General features: G+C 44.8%; 1 protein-coding gene across 6 annotated transcripts in view; it reads left to right on the top strand.

Annotated features, from left to right (window-relative positions):
- Nucleotides 1-2943: 2943 nt before the first annotated feature.
- Nucleotides 2944-23133, top strand: part of ACTN1 (actinin alpha 1) — a 130812-nt gene continuing 110622 nt past the window's right edge. For 4 of the 6 annotated variants that reach the window (XM_073348446.1, XM_073348445.1, XM_073348450.1 and 1 more), the window contains exon 1: nucleotides 2944-3283. In XM_073348446.1, coding sequence (XP_073204547.1) covers nucleotides 3179-3283 — 105 coding nt within the window. In that variant the 5' untranslated portion in view covers nucleotides 2944-3178. The remainder of the gene's footprint in view (nucleotides 3284-23133) is intronic. The other 2 variants (XM_073348444.1, XM_073348443.1) reach the window with 1 other exon arrangement.

Here is a 23133-nt window from a genome sequence, read left to right as displayed (position 1 = left end):
GGGTGGAACATGACAACTGTTAAATAGTACAGAACAACTCTATAATTATTATTTATGGGTTTATAATGTCCAAATGTGTGCTACATGCCTTGGAGTGCTGATAAAAAGTTGAGGCCCAAAGAGCTTATATCTAATATACCCTGCACAGCAGTTTAAGACAAGCGGTGAAGAAGACTATAGCCAATTCAAACTTCAGAGAGAATTTTAAAAAGGCAAAGAGTCATTACCTCATATCTGGCAGATAATTGCAATTTCCTGTGCTGTAGTTATTTCATTTGAAAAATATGACTCATAACGTACTTTACAATTACCTAGTGCTTTCTCATTTTAGATCTCAAAGCATTTTACAAAAATGGGTAAGTATTATTATCCCCCATTTTACAGGTGGCCTTTATACAGAGATCTGAACTAATGTGTCTGAGAATCACCATGGTCTCTAGCAGATCGGAGCTGGGTCTGCTCTGAGCTCTATCATGTGTGTTCAATATAACGGTTCATGTGTCACATACTCTCTATTCCTTAAGCAATCTGAAAACTGGACTTGTGTATACTCTCCCTGGGCCAGGGTTGTATTTTGCAAAAAGAACGAGGAGGACTTGTGGCACCTTAGAGACTAACAAATATATTTGACCATAAGCTTTCGTGAGTAGCAGCCATGTTAGTCTGTATCCGCAAAACGAAAAGGAATACTTGTGTGTAATGCCTGTGGGGGAGCTATTTTAACAAGAACTGGGAATTTCCTTTCAGTTTCACAAAGTAGCCTTGGCTAGCTCAAAGATGGTTGCGGAAAATATTTGCTGTTGCCATGTTTTTTCTTCGTCCGCTTCATTGACAGAGAATCATGTCAAGTTCTCAAACAGCAGCAGCTTCTTAAATATTTTACTCTGCCTGTCTTTGAAAAACTACCTCTTGCTGGATGATCCAAGTTCCAAATCTATCGGGGTTTAAAGTATTCTAGTGTAGTGTGATTTTGTTGGATAGAGAGAAGGACACCAAGAAACACTGAACACTTGTAAAAAAAAAATATTTTTAAAAGAACAAATTTCAGGCTTTTCATTACTTACTTTGAGCAAAATTATCAGAAAATGCTCCAGCTGATGAAATTTAACCCTAAAAATGTGAAAGCATGAGAACTTTGGTTTATTTTATTTACAATAATATAATGGGAGTGTGGTAGCAACATTAGCTACGGCGAAGCTATTGCTGCTCCATAATAAAACAACATATAACTGTAGAGCCAAGGATCCTGGTCCTTCAGCTCCAAAAACATAGGCCTCCAAACACTTGTGGTTAAATGAAAATCTCTATTAACTATCAGATAGACAAACACCATTATGTTCTTTCTGGGCTCCAGCCAGCCAAGGGGGCAATCACCCTGTTCCACCTTGGTTGATCCTTGTGGTCATACAGAGCTCTACTGACTTCATTGGGGTTCTGTGAAGATGCAGGGGTCTATCTAGGCAGACCCTATTATAGGATCAGAGCCATAGCTCCAATTCAGCAAAACACTTATCTATGCACTAACCTTTAAGCATGTTCCTGAGTGCTTTAATTTTGGTTTGGAAAGTTTCCAGACTTACTCTGAAGGAATTTACTCAGAATTACTTAGGGAATGTTTTTGGAAACTCTGAAGAAAATTTGTACAGCACTCTATAGCTTAAGGCCCCAGTTCTGGGACACACATGGGCTTAACTTCAAGCATGTGACGCGTCCCACTGAACTCAATGAGGCGATTGGCATGCATAAAGTTAAGCATGTGCATAAGGATTTGGAGGATCTGAGCCAGAAAATTACTGTAGCTTTAAGTTTTTAAGGTGAGTGTTTCTTTGTCTCCCTCTGGCTTAATATGCATTTTACTCTCCTCTTCAAACTTTCAATATAATTTGAATTCTAACCAATAAACTTTCCACTATAAAGTTTGCAACCCAAACATTGTAGCACAGTGCTAGTGGAATCAGGAAATGAAATAACTGGAAACATTGTAACTGACTGTCCAACTTGACAGATATGCACAGACTCCGGCTTCTATCCTGTGAATTCGTACACATGCTTAACTTTCCATTCCTCCCATTAAATTTAAGGAGACTACAGACATGTCAGGTATATGTATATAAAGATTTGCAGGATCCTGGCTTAAATAAAGTGCATTCCCACTGACAAGTCAATAAGATGTTTAACATTTTTTTCAGTTTTTAATAAGGTGTTTTTCTAGTAATCCAGGTAAGGACTGTTTGTTTGAATATTGTATATTGTCAACCTGACAATGTTTCTTTCACACTGACCTGCATATTGTAGAAGCTTAGTCGCAGGCTATTAGAAAGACAAGGTGGGTGAGGTAATATAACAAAAGTTGATAAATGATATTATCTCACCCACCTTGTCCCCCTATCAAACATAATAAGCAGATATACTTTGTTGTTGTTTCAGAGTAGCAGCCGTGTTAGTCTGTATTCGCAAAAGGAAAAGGAGGACTTGTGGCACCTTAGAGACTAACCAATTTATTTGAGCATGAGCTTTCGTGAGCTACAGCTCACTTCATGCATCCGATGAAGTGAGCTGTAGCTCACGAAAGCTTATGCTCATATAAATTGGTTAGTCTCTAAGGTGCCACAAGTCCTCCTTTTCTTTTTGTTGTTGTTGTTGCATTTTTTGCATTGCGCGACAGGTAGCTCACTATATTCCGTCTGTTCAGTAGCTCCTGATATTACTATAAACCCCCAAGGTAAGGGGAGACGTCACCAAACTGAGTCCACCGCAGATTAAACTCAGATGTCACATGAGTAAGGGGGGAGGAGGGAGCTTAAATCAACCTATAGCAACCGCTGGAAGCCCTGAGTGACACAAGGGGGCCTCAATGAGAGCGATGGTAGCCTCGGAAAATGGACTTCTGGCAACTCCACCTAGCCAATGAGATTAACTAGGAGGCAGGGCTCTTTCCCCCGCTGCCCCCTTCCCTTCTGTGCGTGCGAAGACTAGGTTGCGCTCTGGTGTAAGCGGAGCTGCTGCGCGCCGCTACCTCCCCCCCGTCTCTCTCTCTCTCTGTCTGCGCTCCGCTCCGCTCCGCTCCGCTCCAGCTGTCCTTCAGCAGGGCGCTCTCGAGACCGCCGGGGAGCGCGAGCTGTGGCGGCAGCAGCCGGGGAGGAAAAACAAAAGCAGACCGAAGGGGACACGCACAGCCATGGATTACTATGACTCTCAGCAAACCAATGACTACATGCAGCCGGAGGAGGACTGGGACAGGGACATGCTTTTGGATCCAGCTTGGGAAAAACAGCAGAGAAAGGTAAATTCTCCCCCCCCTTTCACCCTCACCTTACCCCTTTCTTCCCCCCCCCCCCCCCGCATCCTAGTAAAGATCCTGGAGCCGGGGGGTGGGGGGGGGAGAGATATTAGTAGAGGCTGCAGTAGCTCCATTAGAGAGGAGTGTTGTGTTACAGGCATTTAGCAGGATGGGGGTGGGGGAAAGGTTTCCTTGGATTTGCTGGAGATTAGTTGTATTGGGGCTCTGTGTGGCTACCTGCGCACGTTCAGTCCCTCCCTGTTTAACGCTGGGGTATTTTCCACGTTTGCTGAGGGTCCAGGGCAGAGAGCTGGTCTGATTGATAGCTGGGAGGTTTCCTGTTGGCAGCCGGATCCCTGCATCACCCTCTCGTTTTATTTAATTAAATAATGGAGCCTCGTGTGAAGAAGGGGGTTGGGGGTGGGACGAGCTGCAACATCAACCTAATTATGGATTTGTATATGCATAGCCGCCTCTCTCCTCCTCCCTCCGATTTTCCCCATATGGTCAGAGGTTGCAATGGACCCAGCTCTGCACAGGACCTGTTGAGATGCAGAGCTCGAATAATGTAGCAAATAGCGCGCCCCACGCCTCTCCTTTAATTCGGTCTAGAACAGTGATTTTAACTGAGTTTAAACCAAGGTGTTATCTGGTGGCTCACAGATCCCCGTGGAAACAGCGTTTGGAGATTGTGTATTAATCGCCTATGGAGGGCTTGTGTGATTTAAAGAAACAACGTGTAACGGGCACACATTAGGCGGTTGTCTTTCCTACCTGTGTGTGAGGGAGGTGGGTGGGCGCTGAAGTAGTGCGACCTATGAGGGGGGTGGGTAAGCAAAGAAATGGGGCCGTTTTATCGCCCAATGTAGCAGCGCAGAAGTTCCTTTCCCCCCCTAAAGCAACAGATGTTTCCCCTGTCAGCGCCAGGAGCCATGCAGACGGGAGCCCTAGCTCCCTCCCCTCACATTTCGCAATGCAATTTACCAGGCAACAAACACTCCTCACTTTCTGGGTTTTTTTTGATAGCGATGCTGTGCGTGCTATTAGGGGCCGCCTAGCTGCTCCTCAGGAAGCTGTTGAAGAGCTGATTTGGGCGGCTGGTGGTGCCCTGGGGGAAGGGAGGACTGTGCAGGTACATGTCTGTTTGCTACGAAGTGTCACTCCCATTGCAAAGCTCTGCACACGTCTGCGTTGCCCCCAGAGGACAGTGGCACACAAAGGAACGCTCTCTTTGGAGGCAGCAGACGCTGATTAAGGAGGAAATCAGAATGTGAATGTAAAATTGGCTTGTTCCCCAGGGTGCAGGCTCCTTCAGCTGCAGATGACCTTTGTAGGCTAGACTTGTTTCCCTGTATAGTGGGGAGGCAGGAGCACTACAGCTATTCAGGAGATCAGATTGACTGACTGACTAGCAATCTGTTGTTAGTAAATTACCTTTTCCATTCCCACCACCTTATTCTCCCTTTTTGAATGGTCCCCAATTCCATGTGCTCACAAGCAGGATGATAGCTCGCTTCTCATTTGAGTGGTGTGGTTTAGGGTTGGGCTTGTGCAGAACTTATGTCCAAAAATGGTAACATTCATCCCTTTTTTAAACTGGGGTGGGGTGGGGTGGGGGGGAGTTTAGGAGGAGTTCTAGCTGCTGCTTTTTCTTTTTGTCTAAGCCAGTGGCATCCTGTATTAGATCACTGGAATCCTAATCCTTGAAACATTTCCCTTTTAGTCACTTCATCAGACAATAAAAAAAATATATATATTTTCTTTAAAAAGAAGCATGGCAGGGCACCTCCTACAACTGTCAAGTCACTAGAGTGAATCACTTGTTAATTTTACGCTTGCAGTTTGTATCACATCTTGCCATGCCTGAATTCTGAATAGAAAATGGAACTACTTTCTTGTCACACATAGTGGATATAGGTAGGGCCCTACCAAATTCATTTTGGTCCATTTCATGATCATAGGATTTTTAAAATAATAAATTTAGTGATTTCATCTATTTAAATCTGAAATTTTATGGTGTTGAAATTGTAGAGGTCCTGACCCAAAAAGGAATTGTGGGAGGTGGGGATCACAAGGTTATTGTAGAGGGGGTTGTGGTACTGCTACCCTTACTTATAAAATCATGAGTGGTATAGAGAAAGTAAATAAGGAAGTGTTATTTACTCCTTCTCATAATACAAGAACAAGGGGCCACCAAATGACATTAATAGGTAACAAACACAAGAAAGTATTTTTTTCACGCAACCCACTGTCAGCCTCTGGAACCCCTTGCCAGAGGGTGTTGTGAAGGCCAATACTATAAAGGGTTCAAAAGGGAGCTAGACTGATTCATGGAAGATAGATCCATCAATGGCTATTAGCCAGGATGGGCAGGAATGGTGTCCCTAGCCTCTGTTTGCCAGAAGCTGGGGTTGGGTGACAGGGCATGGATCACTTGATGATAACCTACCTGTTCATTCCCTTTGGGGCAGGATACTGGGCTTGATGGACCTTTGGTCTGACCCAGTATGGCCGTTCTTTCGTACTTCTGCCTTGCTGCTGGCCGTGGCGCTGCCTTCAGAGCTGGGCAGCTGGAGAGTGGCGGCTGCTGGCCAGGAGCCCACCTCTGAAGGCAGAGCTGCTGCCAGCAGCAGTGCAGAAGTAAGATTGGCATGGTATGGTATTGCCACCTTTACTGCTGCACTGACTCCCTCAGTCAGAAGCCGCCACTCTCCAGCCGCCCAGCTCTGAAGGCAGCAGCACAGAAGTCAGGGTGGCAATACCATACCATGCCATCCTTACTTCTGCGCTGCTGCTGGCAGGGCACCGCTTTCAGAGCTGGGTGCCCAGCCACCAGCCACTGCTCTCTGGTCACCAGGCTCAGAAGGCAGCAGTGCAGAAGTAAGGGTGGCAATACCATAACCCCCTAAAATAACCTTGTGACTGCCCCCCCCCTGCAATCCCTTTTTGGGTCAGGACCCCCAATTTGAGAAACCAGATTGCCTTATGAAATCTTTCAAATCCTGCCAACTACAACGACTGGAAAGGTTTTCAACAATCAGTCTGTATTCTGTATGAACAGGTGGTCCATATTTATCTCTTCCTGGTTGTCTCCGACTGCTATATCCACGGCCTCCACCACCCCCACTGCAGCTGCTGTAGCTGCTGCATCCTGGCGGGGGCCCTGGGCATGCTCCACTATCACCCGCTCCCTGCACAGGTCTTTGCCATTCAGTTCGTAAACGGCATCGTCGTGGGAGTCCTTGAACTCCACAAACCCATAGCCGTTCTTGAGATTGACCTTGAACAGGCGGCCATAGCTGCTAAAGAAGTGCTGGATGTCCTCTTCCTGGACATGGTAGCTGAGGCACCTGATGTAGATGTGCAGCATCTCCGCAGGGCTGAGGGGTGGCAGGACGAGGAGAGTTCGGTGCTGCAGAGCCCGCACCGCACTGTCCCAGAAGCGTGGCCTGCTCCACAGCACAATTTGAGAATAGACATCCCTGCTCCCAGATAGCCATTCTCAGTAGTGCTCTATAGCAGTGGGTCTCAACCTTTCCAGACTACTGTACCCCTTTCATGAGTCTAGTTTGTCTTGTGTACCCTCAAGTTTCACCTCACTTAAAAACTACTTGCTTACAAAATCAGACATAAAAGTACAAAGTGTCATAGGAGGCTATTACTGAAAAATTGCTTGCTTTATCATTTTTACCATATAATTATAAAATCAATTGGAATATAAATATTGTATTTACTTTTCAGTGTATAGTATACAGAGCCATATAAACAAGTCATTGTATGAAATTTTAGTTTGTACTCACTGTGTTCTTTATGTAGCCTGCTGTAAAACTAGGTAAATATCTAGATGAGTTGATGTACCCCCTGGAAGACCTCTGTGTGCCCTCAACATACCCATGGTTGAAAACCACTGTTGTATAGACCAAACTAGGCCCTGGGTGGTAACTCTGCAATCCCATTGTCTTCAGTGGATTTGCACAGTTGTAACTAATTGAAACTTTGTAAACAGTTCTGTTGACACACAAAAGGACTAGAATCTCTTTGTTGCGCTGGCTCAGCAGAGCGAACGCAGGACTAAAAAGTAGTAAGAATTTAGATCTGCTGATTTTAAGTAACTGACTCTGAATGCTGAGCAGATCTGCACCCAGTGTGCAAGGAGATATTTGTACAAAGTTAGTTTTCAGGTAGTTTCCACACGTTCCGTGTGCTTGTATTTCTCCTTCTGTACAAAGAGATTGATGTAGTGTTCCTCATAGGTGAGTAGTGAAATTGGGATTAATGTCTCCTATAAATCACTTTGAGATCTGTGGAGGAAAAGCCTCTAGAAGTCCTTATGAATGATTATAGGCATTTTAAACCTGATAGCTGGAAGATGCCTCCGTTCCCTCACATCATCTTATCCTCTCATTTCCGACTCCATTGAGTAACTAACTCCCTGCAGGAGCTTGCTAGGTGAGGAGCAGGAAGTTGTCAGTTTAGAATTCAGGGGGCACTGCCACTGCTTGGAAAAACCAGCTTTTCCAGCTGTATTGCTTTTCCGTAAGAGGCTTTTGGGGATGTCATGTTTTCAGAAGGGTTTTTAAGAGGCTTTCAAGAGCTCATCCCAGCAGTGATATTCACTTAAGGGGTGGAAAATAATGAACAGAACGAATTCTGCTCAATCTGACTTTTAATAAGCTTCTGCAGCGCCCATTTGTACAACAGCAGGGGTCTCTTGGGGATTAAAGCTCTTGGTGAAATCTTTCAGTTAGAAGAAATTACCATCTATTATACTCTTACCCATTATTCTCAAGAAAATACAGGAAATGGGCTTCCCAAAACACTTGCTAAGGCCTAACAGACTGATACTACTGCTTCTCTGTTACCCAGTGAAACTTTTTGAAAGTCACTGTCAGAAGATCACTCTCAAAATGCTCTCATCACTGCAGGCTGTTGGGAAATCTATATAGTCTTGTAAAATGTGCCAATTATTGCCTTTCTGTGGGCATTTACTAGTTTTGAAATACTGGCCAATTTGTTGTTACAATTGTAAAAGCCGCTGTGAAATAGAACTTCACAGCCCACAAGAATTTCTGCCTCTTTATCAGAAAAATCCTGAGGCCTTGATCCAGCTCCATAGGTCAATGAAGAGACGCCCGCTGACTTCAGTGAGGGCTAGATCAGGCCCTGAGTGAATAGATGAGCTCCCTGCAGATCAGCAAGCTTGGGCTTCATCTGACTGGTGATGGAAGAAAGTCCGCAGCTGAAGACAAGCAATCCCCAGTGAGAACACCAGCCCCTGAGGATGCAGTGGCAGTTAAAGCTAAAAGGTTTGTGGGGCCAGTGACTCTTGCGGTGCCTCCATCCGAAATACCATAGATCTGAGTCTTAGAGATGCTGAGCACTTGGCATCTCTGAAAATCAGGCTCATGTTTTTTCAAATGGTTCCCTCTAATTTCAGACACTGGTCATTGTCTGTAAGCGACTTGTCCAAGGTTGCATAACCTAGAGAAGAAAAATCTTCTGATTCCCAGCCCGGTATGCTAATGGCGATACAGTGCTCCCTGTCTGACCAGACAGCTGCCATCTTGACAATATGAAGCAGAGTAGGGTGAAGAATCCATTTGTAACTAGTGAACAGAAATTAAAAACCAACAGAAGTTGTATTTTTGTCTACTGTTAAGGGGTTACATTAACATTATTTAAAAATATTGATTCAATGTAAATGATTCAAACACTTCATTTTTATTAAAAAAAAAAAAATAGCATTGCCTGTTTTCTCCAGTCCCATTACCACACAGGACTGCCTACTAGGAAACTGCAATAGAATGCACTTCTTGCTGAGAAATCTTAAACCATTCCGATTTTTGGAATTGGTGGAACAGTGACAGCAGTAGCTAAACTGTGCTGAACACTTCCTGTTTATAGGTAAATATTGACTAAATACGGTATCTATAAATCACTGAAATTATCTGTTAGAAATGGCACCATCCCATGATAATCCTCTGAGTCTAGCAAGCAGTGTATAATATGCCATATGTAAAGATAGTTATGAACATAAATGATGGTTTGTATGGCCAGAAAGCTCTGGAATGGGTGCTGTCTGCCTGACTCTCCGTTCCATTCAGTCCAATGGATTGAACCACAGAAGTTGGTTCAATAAAATATATTACATCACCCACCTTATCATTTATTAGTTCTTTAAAGACGTTTAACTAAAAAGCATCCCTGAAGTATTGCTGCAAACAATGGCTAAATCACTGGCTTTGTAAGGCAATTCATTGTAGAGCAGTGGGAGGTGGCTCACTTTCTCTCTCTGTTCATTTTTTTTTTTACCAAGAACATTATTATTCATTGTAACTTCTTTATATTGTGAGATGAGTGAGGCATCTGGGCTTTGTAGTGACTTTTTCATCCACACAGCAGCTTGTTAGTGGAAGAACTAAGGAGGAGGTGGGGATGGACAGGAAAATGGTCTGTGTGCAGATTTGTGAGGGATGTTACAGAAGTGTGGACAGCAATTGGAAAAACACAAGATTTAATGTACTGGGTCAAACCATCTGTCCATCTACTCTGAGATCCATCCTACTAACCCCTTACAGGAGGGGGGGAAACACCCAAAAGGAAGCAAGCTATTAGCCCAGCGGTGTGAATGTATGGTTCTGGGGAATTCCTTGACTGTTTCAGGCAACCAGTTTAAATTCTTGGGTCTGTGATTTGGTTATCACTATCTTACTGTACAGAACTACACAAGGCAAAGGTGATACCATTAACCAGCCTCCCTAACCTCATTACTGATTTTCAGAGTGTAACTTGGTATGTATTTTGTGCTTACTGCTAACCCAATAAGTGGGGAAATTTGAACAGAAACTGTCCAGAAAGTTGTATAAACACTTTTTTTTAGGCTGTGTAGTGAGAATTGGTCGTCTTCTTTTTTTTAAAAATGGCATGTTTTGAGATGGCCTTGTCCTGATTCAGAAATTAAATGTAGCTAAATTACAGGTTTGGGAGTATGGGTCTAACGATGTTATTAAAATACCTAGGATTGGAAGAGCAGCTGGCTCAGATTAAAATGACATCTATTGTGTCTTAATTAGAGCGCGCACACTCTTTTTTTTTTTTTTGGCCATTAGATCACCATAATAAAAATGCAGTAATGTATCCTGGAGGGTGGGGGTGGTTGTGCAGCTATTTTTGTCCTAGGCACTTTGCTCTTGAACTAGTGCTTCACTGCATGCGATATACAATTCCACAGCCTCACGTGTAATACATTTTATATACTAGAGGTTGTAAGCCATCTTCACCAATGGGGATGTAGGATTGTGTACTGCTCATTGCAATATCTTTGGAATCCACCCATGAAATTGGACTGGAGTCCTCCTGGTTGGTGGCACAAGTTTGGTGATAGGGACAGCAAAAGCTAACACAGCTTTGCTTAAGAAGGCTTGGGCGCTGTCACTACATTGCAGCTAATTTTATTTTATAGCATTGTCTGTGAAGTCCTGTGCCTGTGGTTTATCACTGTTGTGTCTAACACTTAGGACATTCTCTGGAGTTTGGTTGCATTGCTATGAGACAGCTTGCTCTATCTGAAATTAGACTGGAGAAAGGGATGGAGACGCTACCTTAGGAAACACTTTATGAAGTCTTCCTAAGGTGCCTATCAGAGCCACGAAAAGGCCGAGTTGTCTCTGGCCCATAGGCCTAGTGGTTGTGTTGCTGTTTTTAAAAAAATTATCTCATAAGGGCCAAGCACCAATTTTGGAGGGGGGAGGGATCTCCACTGTAGTTACTTAAAAACTTTGTCATGTGGGTATGTTAGGAAAAAATCCACCATAGCCTCTCCCACCTCAAGACAGGGAAATAAGTACTCACCTGCCCCCACCAAAATACAGGGCATTTAATAAAAGGCCTGAATTTGTGTATGTGTGTAAAATAAATATATAAAATGCAAGAGTGTTTCTTCCCCCCCCCCCCTTAAAAATTGCCAAATGTGAGCTTTGGGAGAGGGAGTGACTTTCATGAAGAATGCCCACCTCCAGGATTTCAGTGCTGGAGACAGATATCCAGAGCCTTGATCAATTTTGTAGATGGGGAGAGGATGATTTGTGAGCCTTGACTATTCACCATGGGGCCTCCAATCTGAGAGTAGCCATCACTCAAATGTCAAGTCCAGTTAACCTTCTCAGGGATACTTCCAACTGCATTTTGTCCTCTTGAAGCAAGATTGACTGACTCATCCTGAAAGGAACCTGTTGGTGACTGTGGGGAATCTCTTGAATGGGGGGTTCAGAGTGGGGAGAAATGGAAGGGACTCCTTGGGACTCTAAGCAACAAACTGTATTAACTGAGTGAAACCGCAAGCATTAATAAGATTAGCAAAGAGCTAGCTAGCTTCCTGTTTCTCTACTGCTGTCTTTTTTTTTTTTTTTTTTTCCTTCCCTTCCCCTTCATTATAACAGAACCCAGCCATAGGATGTTTGTGGTGTGGCCTGGAGCCAGACAAGCCTCTTCGCTCCCTATTAGGCAATAAAACAGCACTTCTTTTTTTTTCCCTTTTCCTTTTTCTTTCCATGTTAATTTCCCATTCTTTTTATCTTTCCTGCCATACTGGTAATGGACATGTGACTGGATGGGCTATGACTACTGTAAGCAAGCTCTTCCAGGGCTGTACCAGTGTTACCACTGCCTCACACCTCAGTGGTGTATGGACTCAAATCTGTCTGCCTTATGTCTTTCCTCATTTCTTCTTCTTCTCCTGCTTGCCATCTCCTGTTCTTTCTCTCTCTGTCCCAATCTCTCACGCATGCCTGGAAGTACTGAGAGCTGAATTCAAGAAGGTTTTATGATTGCAAATCCAGGTCCTACGATTGTGTTGCACCCCCTTACCTGAAAATATTGCCAAGTGTGATGAAAAACATTGAAATGCAACTGCCTTCTGGGTGGGAGGCAGTAGCCAACCAGTGACTACAGTTTGCTGCATAGCTGGGGTGGGGCAAGAAGAATTCTGGCTGAGATGCCTTCTCTGATGGTATGTTGGTGTCTTCTGTCCCCCTAGGGCCTGACTTTTACAGGTACTGATCATCCACAACTCCCGCTGAAGTCAATGGGAGCTGCAGTTGTTCAGCATCTCTGGAAAACCAGGCCCAGAAATCTCATTCAAAGGGCTTCCTCAATGCATGAGTACAACTCCCATTGGTGTGAGTCTGAGGTGTATGGATAAACGTAGCGTGGCATATGGCCATTTACCCAGCTGAGTCTTACAACTATGAATCAATCTACACAGAGAGAATGCCTCCTGGAAATGCATTCCAGTCTGCAGAGTGGGAACCGACACCAAAACCTGCTGTTCCATTGTATTGGAGCCACGGGGCACTGTTCTGAGTGGGAGATGCTGGCAGGTGACAAAACTATGTTCTGGTCATTAGTATAGTTTTAAGTGCACACTATTGAGGTGTGAGACTCTAGTTAACTTGTGTCTCTTCTCAGATCTGGGAGGTTCATGTAAGTGACTGGGCTCTAAAGGCCAGCAGGCTAGTTTTTATGAGCAACCCTACAAAAACAAACCAATGTGATTAATGAAAAGATGTGGGAGGTGGAGAAGAGATTTCTTTAAGGAAATCATTCAAACTAGTTTGGAAGGCTTCATTGGTCAGTGGAAGGGGGGCTGACTCGGAGCAGAATCAGCAATAATTCTAAATCTGCTTAATTTTGTAGTGACTCCAGATTACTATGATGCTGGTCACGTACCACCCTGAAATAAAAAGTTTTATAATATAAAATGGAGTGGAGGTAGCCCATGCCTTGATCTTACCCTATAGGTGCTGTGTTGCAAGCTCCTTATTGACTTGCCTAACTTTAGTGATTATGGGTTCAAAAGCAGCTCAAGTCAGCAGAGCCTGAAACTGGCTAGGAAACGTAATCTCTGCTTTAATAACTAACTGTACTAAATCATCAGAGTAGATAGGCAGAACTGATTGCTGGGGATGATCAGAAGGCCCATCCTTCATTCTAGTATAGGGTTTACTTTACTTTGCATTTACTTAATTCCAGTTAGTGGAGCAACCCTTTTGCAATAATCTGTATCCAGGCAAAGCAGGGTACCTGTGTAGTAAAACAGCTCAGGAGCTTTCATTCTACTTGCCTTATAAACAGGTTCACTATTGTGTGAGGTCGGCGGAGAACACACACACATTGCTATCAGGTTCTTTTAGTATCAGGCTTAGCTCTCAGAGGGGATTGATCCAAGACCTGTTGAAAGCCACAGAAAGACACCCAATGACTTCAGTGAGCTTTGGATCAGGCACCAAGGGTTCTTGCTACTCTTCAGTAGGTGTAAAGTGTGTTTATCTTAATTACTGCTGTAATGTAGGTTGTGTTAAACTCTTGAATACAGACCTGGGAATTAAGCTCTCAAGATTTCTGGGACATGCAGAGAGATCCAGGTATGGTCCATGTCCGAACTGTTCACTCTCTTCTTCACTATAGAAAGTGAGTATATGTCTCACAGGGTTTCCTGAAATTCTCAGTGCTGTTACCTGTGGCACCTTTATTGGTGTGAATGCACTTCCCAGCAAATGCACAAGGCAGTTGGTAAGTAACTTCTGCTACTTAATTTGTTATCGCCTAAGAAAGATATTAAACAAAATTGAGTCCCACTGCCACCCCTAAAAAGCCCCTGTCCCCTTTTAATTAATTGATTGATGCTGTAGTGAGAACTATTCTCTTAAGTATTTATCCAAGCTTGGTATAAGTATGTTAATTTCCTTGGGGTAACGTTCATTGTAGCCAATAACATCTGTCTATTTTTTCGTTGTCTTAATACCCTAGTAGGTGTCCCCAACTGTACCTTTTGTGCCAGGGAGATCTATCTATCTATCTATCTATGTCCTACCTGGCTTGGGAGATTTTGATATTCTGTGGAGAAGAGAACAATAGCTAGGCGTGTGTGTGTGCACATGTTTCAAGCTACTGGCTTCACTTCTACTCCAAATCATGATGGTGTTTTTGTGAGTGGCTGCTGTCTGTGCTGTACGTGCACTGTGGATACAGCAAGAACATCAATCTCTCTAGCACTGTTTGTCTGGCACCATTCACCAGCAAACAAGTTCAGACAGTTGAATTGCCTGGAGGTTGGGGTGGGAAAGGGAAGGAAGAGGGTCCTCTTTATAAATGCTTCATTAATAAGAACCAGTCTATTTCGAGGTGGCTAACTCATGGACACTAGCTGTTTCCCAAGGGCTTTGTTAAGCACTGGGGAGCTCAAGGCAGGACTAAAACTGGCTCCAGCTGTGGGGAGCCAACTCTGAACTCACTCTGGGCTGTAGTCCCAACTCCTTGGCTTTCCTGGTCAGAAATCCTCATCACCAGCCTGCATTCCTGACTTGATCAAACTTTTCTCTGCCCACGTTTGAGCTGAGAACTGGTAGTGGAAGTGACTTGGAGAGGTAGGCCACACAGAAAGGGCATCATTGTGTGGTATGGGGGCTCACATGCTTTAAATCTTAGTGGTGAGGTAGGCTGACAGCATATATGAGACAATTGGGGATGGAGGGAGCGTAGGAGTAAATAGCTCCCACAGAGGAGCAATGTTCTTTATTTGTGTTATAGCACCTGTGGGCCTGGGTCGTAGATCACTACTCCATTGTGCTAGGCGCTGTACAAACACAGAACAAAAAGATAGATTGTAAGCCCTCTGGTGCGGGGACTAAGTATAAGACGAGATGAACACAGACAGGGCGGTCCAAGTAAACAGTGAGACAGTACTAGTCAGCATGATAGACAGTGGTCTCTGCACACCAGCAACCCAACTGTTATCAAGGTGTGTGTGTGGTTTTGTTTTTTTTTTGGGGTAGGCATCATGGCAAAGGAGAAGGTTTTTGAGAGGGGGTTTGAAAATGATGAATAATGAGGTGGCTCTGGAGACGTTTACGTGGAGTACCTCCCAAGCATATTGGGCAGCATTGGGGAGCCCTCTGGGAATTGGAATTTTTTCCCCTTCACTGTGGCTCTGGCACATTGGATGTTCCTTTCCCCTTCTATTGGATAGGAAAGCTCCATTTTCTTTCTCATCCTGAGTGGTACAGGACAGAGGTGGTATGTTGCTGGAGCAGGAAAAGCTGTGTGACCATGACAGGTTTCAGAGTAGCAGCCGTGTTAGTCTGTATTCGCAAAAAGAAAAGGAGTACTTGTGGCACCTTAGAGACTAACCAATTTATTTGAGCATAAGCTTTCGTGAGCTACAGCTCACTTCATCAGATGCATAAAAGTGGAAAATGCAGTGAGGATATTTTTATACACACAGACCATGGAAAAAATGGGTGTTCATCACTTCAAAAGGTTTTCTCTCCCCCCCCCCCACTCTCCTGCTGGTAATAGCTTATCTAAATTGATCACTCTCCTTACAATAAGCTTTCGTGAGCTACAGCTCACTTCATTGGATGCATACTGTGGAAAATACAGAAGATGTTTGTTTTTATACACACAAATCATGAAAAAATGGGTGTTTATCACTACAAAAGGTTTTCTCTCCCCCCACCCCACTCTCCTGCTGGTAATAGCTTATGTAAAGTGATCACTCTCCTTACAATGTGTATGATAATCAAGGTGCGCCATTTCCAGCACAAATCCAGTGCTTAACAAGAATGTCTTAGGGGGGAGGTGGGTTAGGAAAACAAGGGGAAATAGGTTACCTTGCATAATGACTTAGCCACTCCCAGTCTCTATTCAAGCCTAAGTTAATTGTATCCAATTTGCAAATGAATTCCAATTCAACAGTCTCTCGCTGGAGTCTAGTTTTGAAGTTTTTTTATTGTAATATTGCAACTTTCATGTCTGTAATCGCGTGACCAGAGAGATTGAAGTGTTCTCCGACTGGTTTATGAATGTTATAATTCTTGACATCTGATTTGTGTCCATTTATTCTTTTACGTAGAGACTGTCCAGTTTGACCAATGTACATGGCAGAGGGGCATTGCTGGCACATGATGGCATATATCACATTGGTGGATGTGCAGGTGAACGAGCCTCTGATAGTGTGGCTGATGTTATTAGGCCCTGTGATGGTGTCCCCTGAATAGATATGTGGGCACAATTGGCAACGGGCTTTGTTGCAAGGATAGCGGTTCTGTTGTGTGGTATGTGGTTGCTGGTGAGTATTTGCTTCAGGTTGCGGGGCTGTCTGTAGGCAAGGACTGGCCTGTCTCCCAAGGTTTCTGAGAGTGATGGGTTGTCCTTCAGGATAGATTGTAGATCCTTGATAATGCATTGGAGAGGTTTTAGTTGCAGGCTGAAGGTGACAGCTAGTGGCGTTCTGTTATTTTCTTTGTTAGGCCTGTCCTGTAGTAGGTGACTTCTGGGAACTCTTCTGGCTCTATCAATCTGTTTCTTCACTTCAGCAGGTGGGTATTGTAGCTGTAAGAATGCTTGATAGAGATCTTGTAGGTGTTTGTCTCTGTCTGAGGGGTTGGAGCAAATGCGGTTGTATCGTAGAGCTTGGCTGTAGACAATGGACCGTGTGGTGTGGTCTGGGTGAAAGCTGGAGGCATGTAGGTAGGAATAGCGGTCAGTAGGTTTCCCGTATAGGGTGGTGGTGATGTGACCATCGCTTATTAGCACTGTAGTGTCCAGGAAGTGGATCTCTTGTGTGGACTGGTCCAGGCTGAGGTTGATGGTGGCATGGAAATTGTTGAAATCATGGTGGAATTCCTCAAGGGCTTCTTTTCCATGGGTCCAGATGATGAAGATGTCATCGATAAAGTGAAAGTAGAGTGGGAGTATTAGGGGACGAGAGCTGAGGAAGCGTTGTTCTAATTCAGCCATAAAAATGTTGGCATACTGTGGGGCCATGCGGGTACCCATAGCAGTGCTGCTGATTTGAAGGTATACATTGTCTCCAAATGTGAAATAGTTATGGGTGAGGACAAAGTCACAAAGTTCAGCCACCAGGTTTGCCGTGACATTATCGGGGATAGTGTTCCTGACGGCTTGTAGTCCATCTTTGTGTGGAATGTTGGTGTAGAGGGCTTCTATATCCGTAGTGGCCAGGATGGTGTTATTAGGAAGATCACCGATGGATTGTAGTTTCCTTAGGAAGTCAGTGGTGTCTCAAAGATTGCTGGGAGTGCTGGTAGCATAGGGCCTGAGGAGGGAGTCTACATAGTCAGACTGTCAGGGTGCCAATGCCTGAGATGATGGGGCGCCCAGGATTTCCAGGTTTATGAATCTTGGGTAGTAGATAGAATATCCCAGGTCGGGGTTCCAGGGGTGTGTCTGTGCAGATTTGATCTTGTGCTTTTTCAGGGAGTTTCTTGAGCAAATTCTGTAGTTTCTTTTGGTAACCCTCAGTGGGATCAGAGGGTAATGGCTTGTAGAAAGTGATGTTGGAGAGCTGCCGAGTAGCCTCTTGTTCATATTGTTCATATGTGACCATGATCTGTTTCACCCCACAGAAAATGCTTGGCCACAGGTACAGCATGGAGTGGCTCCATGAAACTGCCTGGTAGCATTGCTTCTTGTACACAGAGGGCTTTGAGTTCAGGCAGAAGCCCATTGGCCCAACTTTCTCTTGGCATTCTGCCTCCAAGGAACACTCCTTAGGGGAAAAAGGAGAGATGGAATCAACAGGGCCAGAGGCTGCAGGAGGTACCCACTGAGACTAAGCCACACCAGGTTGGAAACTTCTGGGTTAATGACTGATGCTTGAGGCCCTTGCATTATCACTAAAGGTTGCTACTCAGGGAAAATACTGCTTTTCCACTGTTTCAGATGACATGGCCTTTGACTCAGGATGCTGTCAGTGTTCACGCCTGGCTAATCGGTCAGAACTAGCAGGCTTGTGTTAAGAGTTTCCAAAATGTTTGTTTACAAATCATTACATGCTGTTACATGCCTGTAACAAACTGTTATGAACATGATGGCATGTAGATAACTTGACATGTGCATGCCTGTCTACAGCAGAGCTTATAGTTCAAATGGCGTACAGGCTTTGTAATTTGGGAGGCTAGCTTATGAATAGGAGCCCTCCTGTTCATGCAACCATTCCTCCACCAAGACTGTAATTTTCATGCAACAATGTATCATTTTGTGACACATTGCATTGCACTTCTTGCTGTGCCAGTCTCTGCAAATGCTCTGAGCCTGCCAGCTACTGACAGCTTCCTAAGAGGGGCTCTGAAATCTGATAAGAGGTTTCCATTTTAGAACCTTAGCAATTTTTTCTCCTATTCCTTCTGTCGTGGTTTGTTTAAGGCTGTTAGCTGGCTGTAATCCAATCCAGTCACTCCCTAGTTACTGTAATCATTCTGTTAATTACAGTAGTAATACTTGAAGGTTAATACCATCGATATATTCAGGATTTGGAAAAACTTCTACCTGACAATTACTATCCAAGGCTGCTGCTAAGAGAGGGAGGCCACTGGTCAGCTTCTGTTGCGAAGCCCAGAACACCTCTCCTCCAGGCATGCTTTGGGAAGATGCCTGAGCTTTGGACTGGGGTGCCACCTCAGGAACCCGCCGCAAGGATCCACACCTCTTGGCACCAGCTTGTGTCTGGCAAATTCTGGAGTGATTCATGCCCAACCCCCCTCCTGTCTGCTGGAGAAGAGGGTTCTCTCACTTCAAAGAAGGCATTAAAGTTCCCCTACCCTTACCCACTACATACATCCACTTGCCTGTGGATGGGGGTCTCAGTGGGCCATTGTTCATTTTTCCCTTCCCACACCAAAAGGAAGGGGATACCTATTTAGTGCTGGGCTCCCTGCTTTGCTTGAAGGGCAATAGAAAACACGGAGCTATATGTTGCACCAATGGGCAAGGCAGTTCTTGTCACTAATTTTGACTCTTATTGGTGTGGGGACAATCCCATCCTGTCCCAACACTCCACGTCTTCACAAATGCCATGTGCCAGTTTCGGGCACTCCTCTGTCAGAAATGACATGCTTACTTGCACAAGGCCACAAGGAGTCAAAGTCACAGGAGACAGTGTAAGATGAAGCCAAGTGGCAGCTAGAGGTTGATTTTCAGGGCATAAGGTGGTATAATGCCTAGTTTTTGCATGGTAAAAACAATCCCCTCTCCTCCCCCAGTGGGAGTAACACCCCCCCCCCCCAGTATAATATATGCTTTTCCTACTCCAAATAATAACTCCCCCCCTTCCCCCCAGTGGGCCTGTGGTGAGCTAATCTCCTGTCTCTGCTGATTCACCCTTCTGCCTAGGGCTCAGAGTTTCCAAGCAGACAAACCCTCCTTGCCTTTGTCTTTTTAGGACCAGTGAGGTGACTAACCCAAAGGCTTTTCCTGCTCTTCTATCACTTCCCCCACATATTTATCTGGGAGCTTACATGGCTCCCATCACGGTGGTATCTGTGATTCTCATACCGTCCTGTATCAAGCATGTTGTACTACAGACAGGCTAACTCTTGTCTTGTGTAGGAGAGGGGCTGAGGAGTGGCATTTGGGAAGCTCAAAAAGCAGAGGACAATGCCGGCTGAGGGAGGAAGAAAGTGGATGGGTGTGGAGGGAGAGCTACAGAACATAAAAGATCTGACCTTGAAATACTGGTGTATCCAGCTGCCAGCATGCGCTCGCTCTCTCCCTCCCTCCCTCTGTTCACAGGCTGGATGTGCCAAGTGGTTGAGTTGGTCTGTTATAGTGTGCATTGGCCTGTGATACAGGATCAGGGAGCGAAAAAGGTATTCAGTCTGGCTTCGGGAAAGGGAAAACGCCCCACCACAGAATTTTCAGTTTGGTTACGAGGAAGCCTATTTCACTGCTTTCAAAGACTCCACTCTTGACTGGTGTGGAGCAGTAGGGATGTATGCCGTTTGAATCATGGCTCTGCCATTTAAAGTGAGGAGGAAAGAAGGAATTTAAAGAACTGTGGGTGGGAGTTGGCCTGACCCAGGCACTGGCTTTTGCCTCTGGAAATGGCCAGACTTTTGTTTGAAACCAGGTAACAGCCAACCACCTTTGACATCACAGTCCCACAGCGTTGATCGCGTTATCGCTTCAGAGGCCCTGATGTCACCGGTACACCATGTGGAATATGGAGTATGACCCAGACTGTAAAACAGATTTATTGTACAGGCACTTCCTCTGGCACCAAGTCTTCTCACAAGGTAGCGAGGCGGGTTTCTGGAATACAGTTGGCCTCAAGACGGGAGTGGGTCTGCCAAGTCCAAAGAGTATCCATGAGACAAAACTAGTTCATGAAACAGCCTGCGCTGAAGGTAAATTTTGACAATGTCCTTTTAACTTTTTTCCATACAGCCTTTTATATTGATGATTGCAAGTGGAATTTGCTTCCCCATTTTTGGTGCCTGTTTGCATCTTACTTGGCTTGAGCCATGAAAGTAGCTCCATCAGTTTCAGTTCCTTATTCTTCTTCTCTAGCACAAGGTGTTTGAGTTTCCATCTGTCTTAGGTACTGATGTGGCCCTCTTACCACAGTATTGGATCACCTCACAATCTTTAATGTGAGGTGAATAAGTGCTATTATCCTTATGTTACGGGTGGGGGAATTGAGGCACAGAGAGACTAAGTGATTTGTAGGAAGTCTGTGGTGGAGCAGGGAATTTAACAGGCAACTCCAGAGTCCTGGAGTAGTGCCCCAATCACTGACCATCCTAGTCCATTGCTGCAGGGAATAGATTAAATCAAAACGTTCACCTGCGCATCTACCAATGTGATATATGGCCAAACCAGACAGTCTCTACGCAAAAGAATAAATGGACACAAATCAGACGTCAGGAATTATAACCTTCAAAAGCCAGTCAGAGAACACTTCAGTCTCTCTGGTCTCTCAATTACAGACCTAAAAGTGGCAATTCTTCTACAAAAAAACTTCAAAAACAGACTCCAACGAGAGACTGCTGAATTGGAATTAATTTACAAACTGGATACAATTAACTTAGGCTTGAATAGAGACTGGGAGTGGATGGGTCATTACACAAAGTAAAAACTATTTCTCTCCCTACTGTTCCTCACACGTTCTTGTCAACTGCTGGAAATGGCCCCCCTTGATTATCACTACAAAAGGTCCCAAGTCCTGTCCCCCCTGTCGCCGTCCCCCCACTCTCCTGCTGGTAATAGCTCACCTTTCCTGATCACTCTTGTTACAGTCTGTATGGTAACACCCATTGTTTCATGTTCTCTGTGTATATAAAATCTCCCCACTGTATTTTCCACTGTATGCCTCTGATGAAGTGAGCTTATGCTCAAATAAATTTGTTAGTCTCTGAGGTGCCACAAGTACTCCTTTTCTCTTTTTTGAGCTAAAAAAGCTCACAAACATTTCCAGTTATACGGGGTCTTACAAACCCCCATCTTATTTATTTTTAAATCTCTAGTTTGAGTATAAACTCTTGGACAGCATCCCTTTAATATCTTTCATCTAGGGCTATTGAATTGATTTAACCCATGAGGTTTTTTTTCTGATATCAAATTGTCCTTCCTGCTCTCTTCTCTTCCTTGCCTTTCCTCACCATTATCAGTGGGAGCTGTGAAGCTAAATCCCTGCTCTCACTGTAATCTGCTGTTGTCTTTGCTGGTTCCCCGTGGTTTGGGTTGAAGTTTGCTGTTCTGCTTAGATGGGCTGCTGGCTCTCATGGTCTGATTATGTTAATAAACTGAGACAATCGTGGAAATTATCAGCAATTATATTCTTCAGCTTCTTCCTTTGTAGGCTATTTTACTTGTGCCATTTTAAAAGTTTTTATTCTGAAATCTCCTGTTGGCAATGAATTCTGGCAGCCACTAGCTATCTAAACCCCCACCCTGCGTCTGTGTATGGCAGTAACAGACAAGATTGAAATAGTAAAGTTTGTTTACAATCCGATTATGGGAATCTGAGATGGGAATGTAATTTACACAGTGCATGCAAGGAAACATCTCTTGTGGTGCACAACAAAGTCCTTCACCTAGAACTTTGTGTACAGTACATAGCCAAGGATGTCCTCTGTATAAACATTCTTAAGTGGATGCGGAAGGATGGTCTTGAGTTTAAAGCAAAGAACTAAGAGCTAGGAGACCTTGATTTTATTCCTGGCTCTGCCATGAATTTCCTGTGTGACCTTGGGCAAATCACAGTCTTGCTGTGCCTTGGTTTCTTCATTGGTAAAATGAGGACCATTTTTATTTATAGGCTTTTTCAGATATTATCATAATATCTGAGTGCCTCACAATATCAGCTGTACCAGACCCATACATCTAGAAAACTCTGTACTTTATAAGACTTTCTCAGAATTTCAGAAGTGCGTTACAAAGGACAATTTAATTAAGCTTCAATCCACTCCCAACCCCAGTAGTAGAGTTGCCAACTTTCTGATTGCAGAAAACGAAACACCCCTGCCCTGCCCTGCCCTGCCCTGCCCCTTCTCCAAGGCCCCGCCACCATTCACTCCATCCCCCCTCCCTCCATCGCTCATTCACTCATTTTCACTGGGCTGGGGCAGGGAATTGAGGTGCGGGAGGGGGTGAGGGATCCAGGTGGGGGTGCGGGCTCTGGGGTGGGGCTGGGGATGAGGGATTTGGGGTGCAGGAGGGGGCTCCAGGCTGGGGGTTGGAGTGCAGGAGCAGGTGCGGGCTCCAGGAGGGAGTTTGAGTGTGGGAGGGGGGCAGAGGGCTGGGGTATGGGAAGGGGTGAGGGGTGTGGGCTCTGGGTGGCGCTTGCCTCAGCCAGCTCCTGGAAGTGGCCGGCATGTCCAGCTCCTAGGCGGAGGGGCCAGGAGGCTCTGCACACTGCCCATACCTGCAGGCGCTGCCCTCACAGCTCTCATTGGCTGTGGTTTCCGGCCAATTGGAGCTGTGGAGCCAGTGCTCTGGGCGGGGGCAACGCACGGAGCCTCCCTGGCTGCCCCTGCGCCTAGGAGCTGGAAGGA

This window comes from Lepidochelys kempii, chromosome 6, assembly GCF_965140265.1.
Source record: "Lepidochelys kempii isolate rLepKem1 chromosome 6, rLepKem1.hap2, whole genome shotgun sequence".
NCBI lineage: Eukaryota > Metazoa > Chordata > Testudines > Cheloniidae > Lepidochelys > Lepidochelys kempii.
Note: the sequence above shows the minus strand (reverse complement) of the source record. Positions and strands in the feature narration are given on the sequence as shown.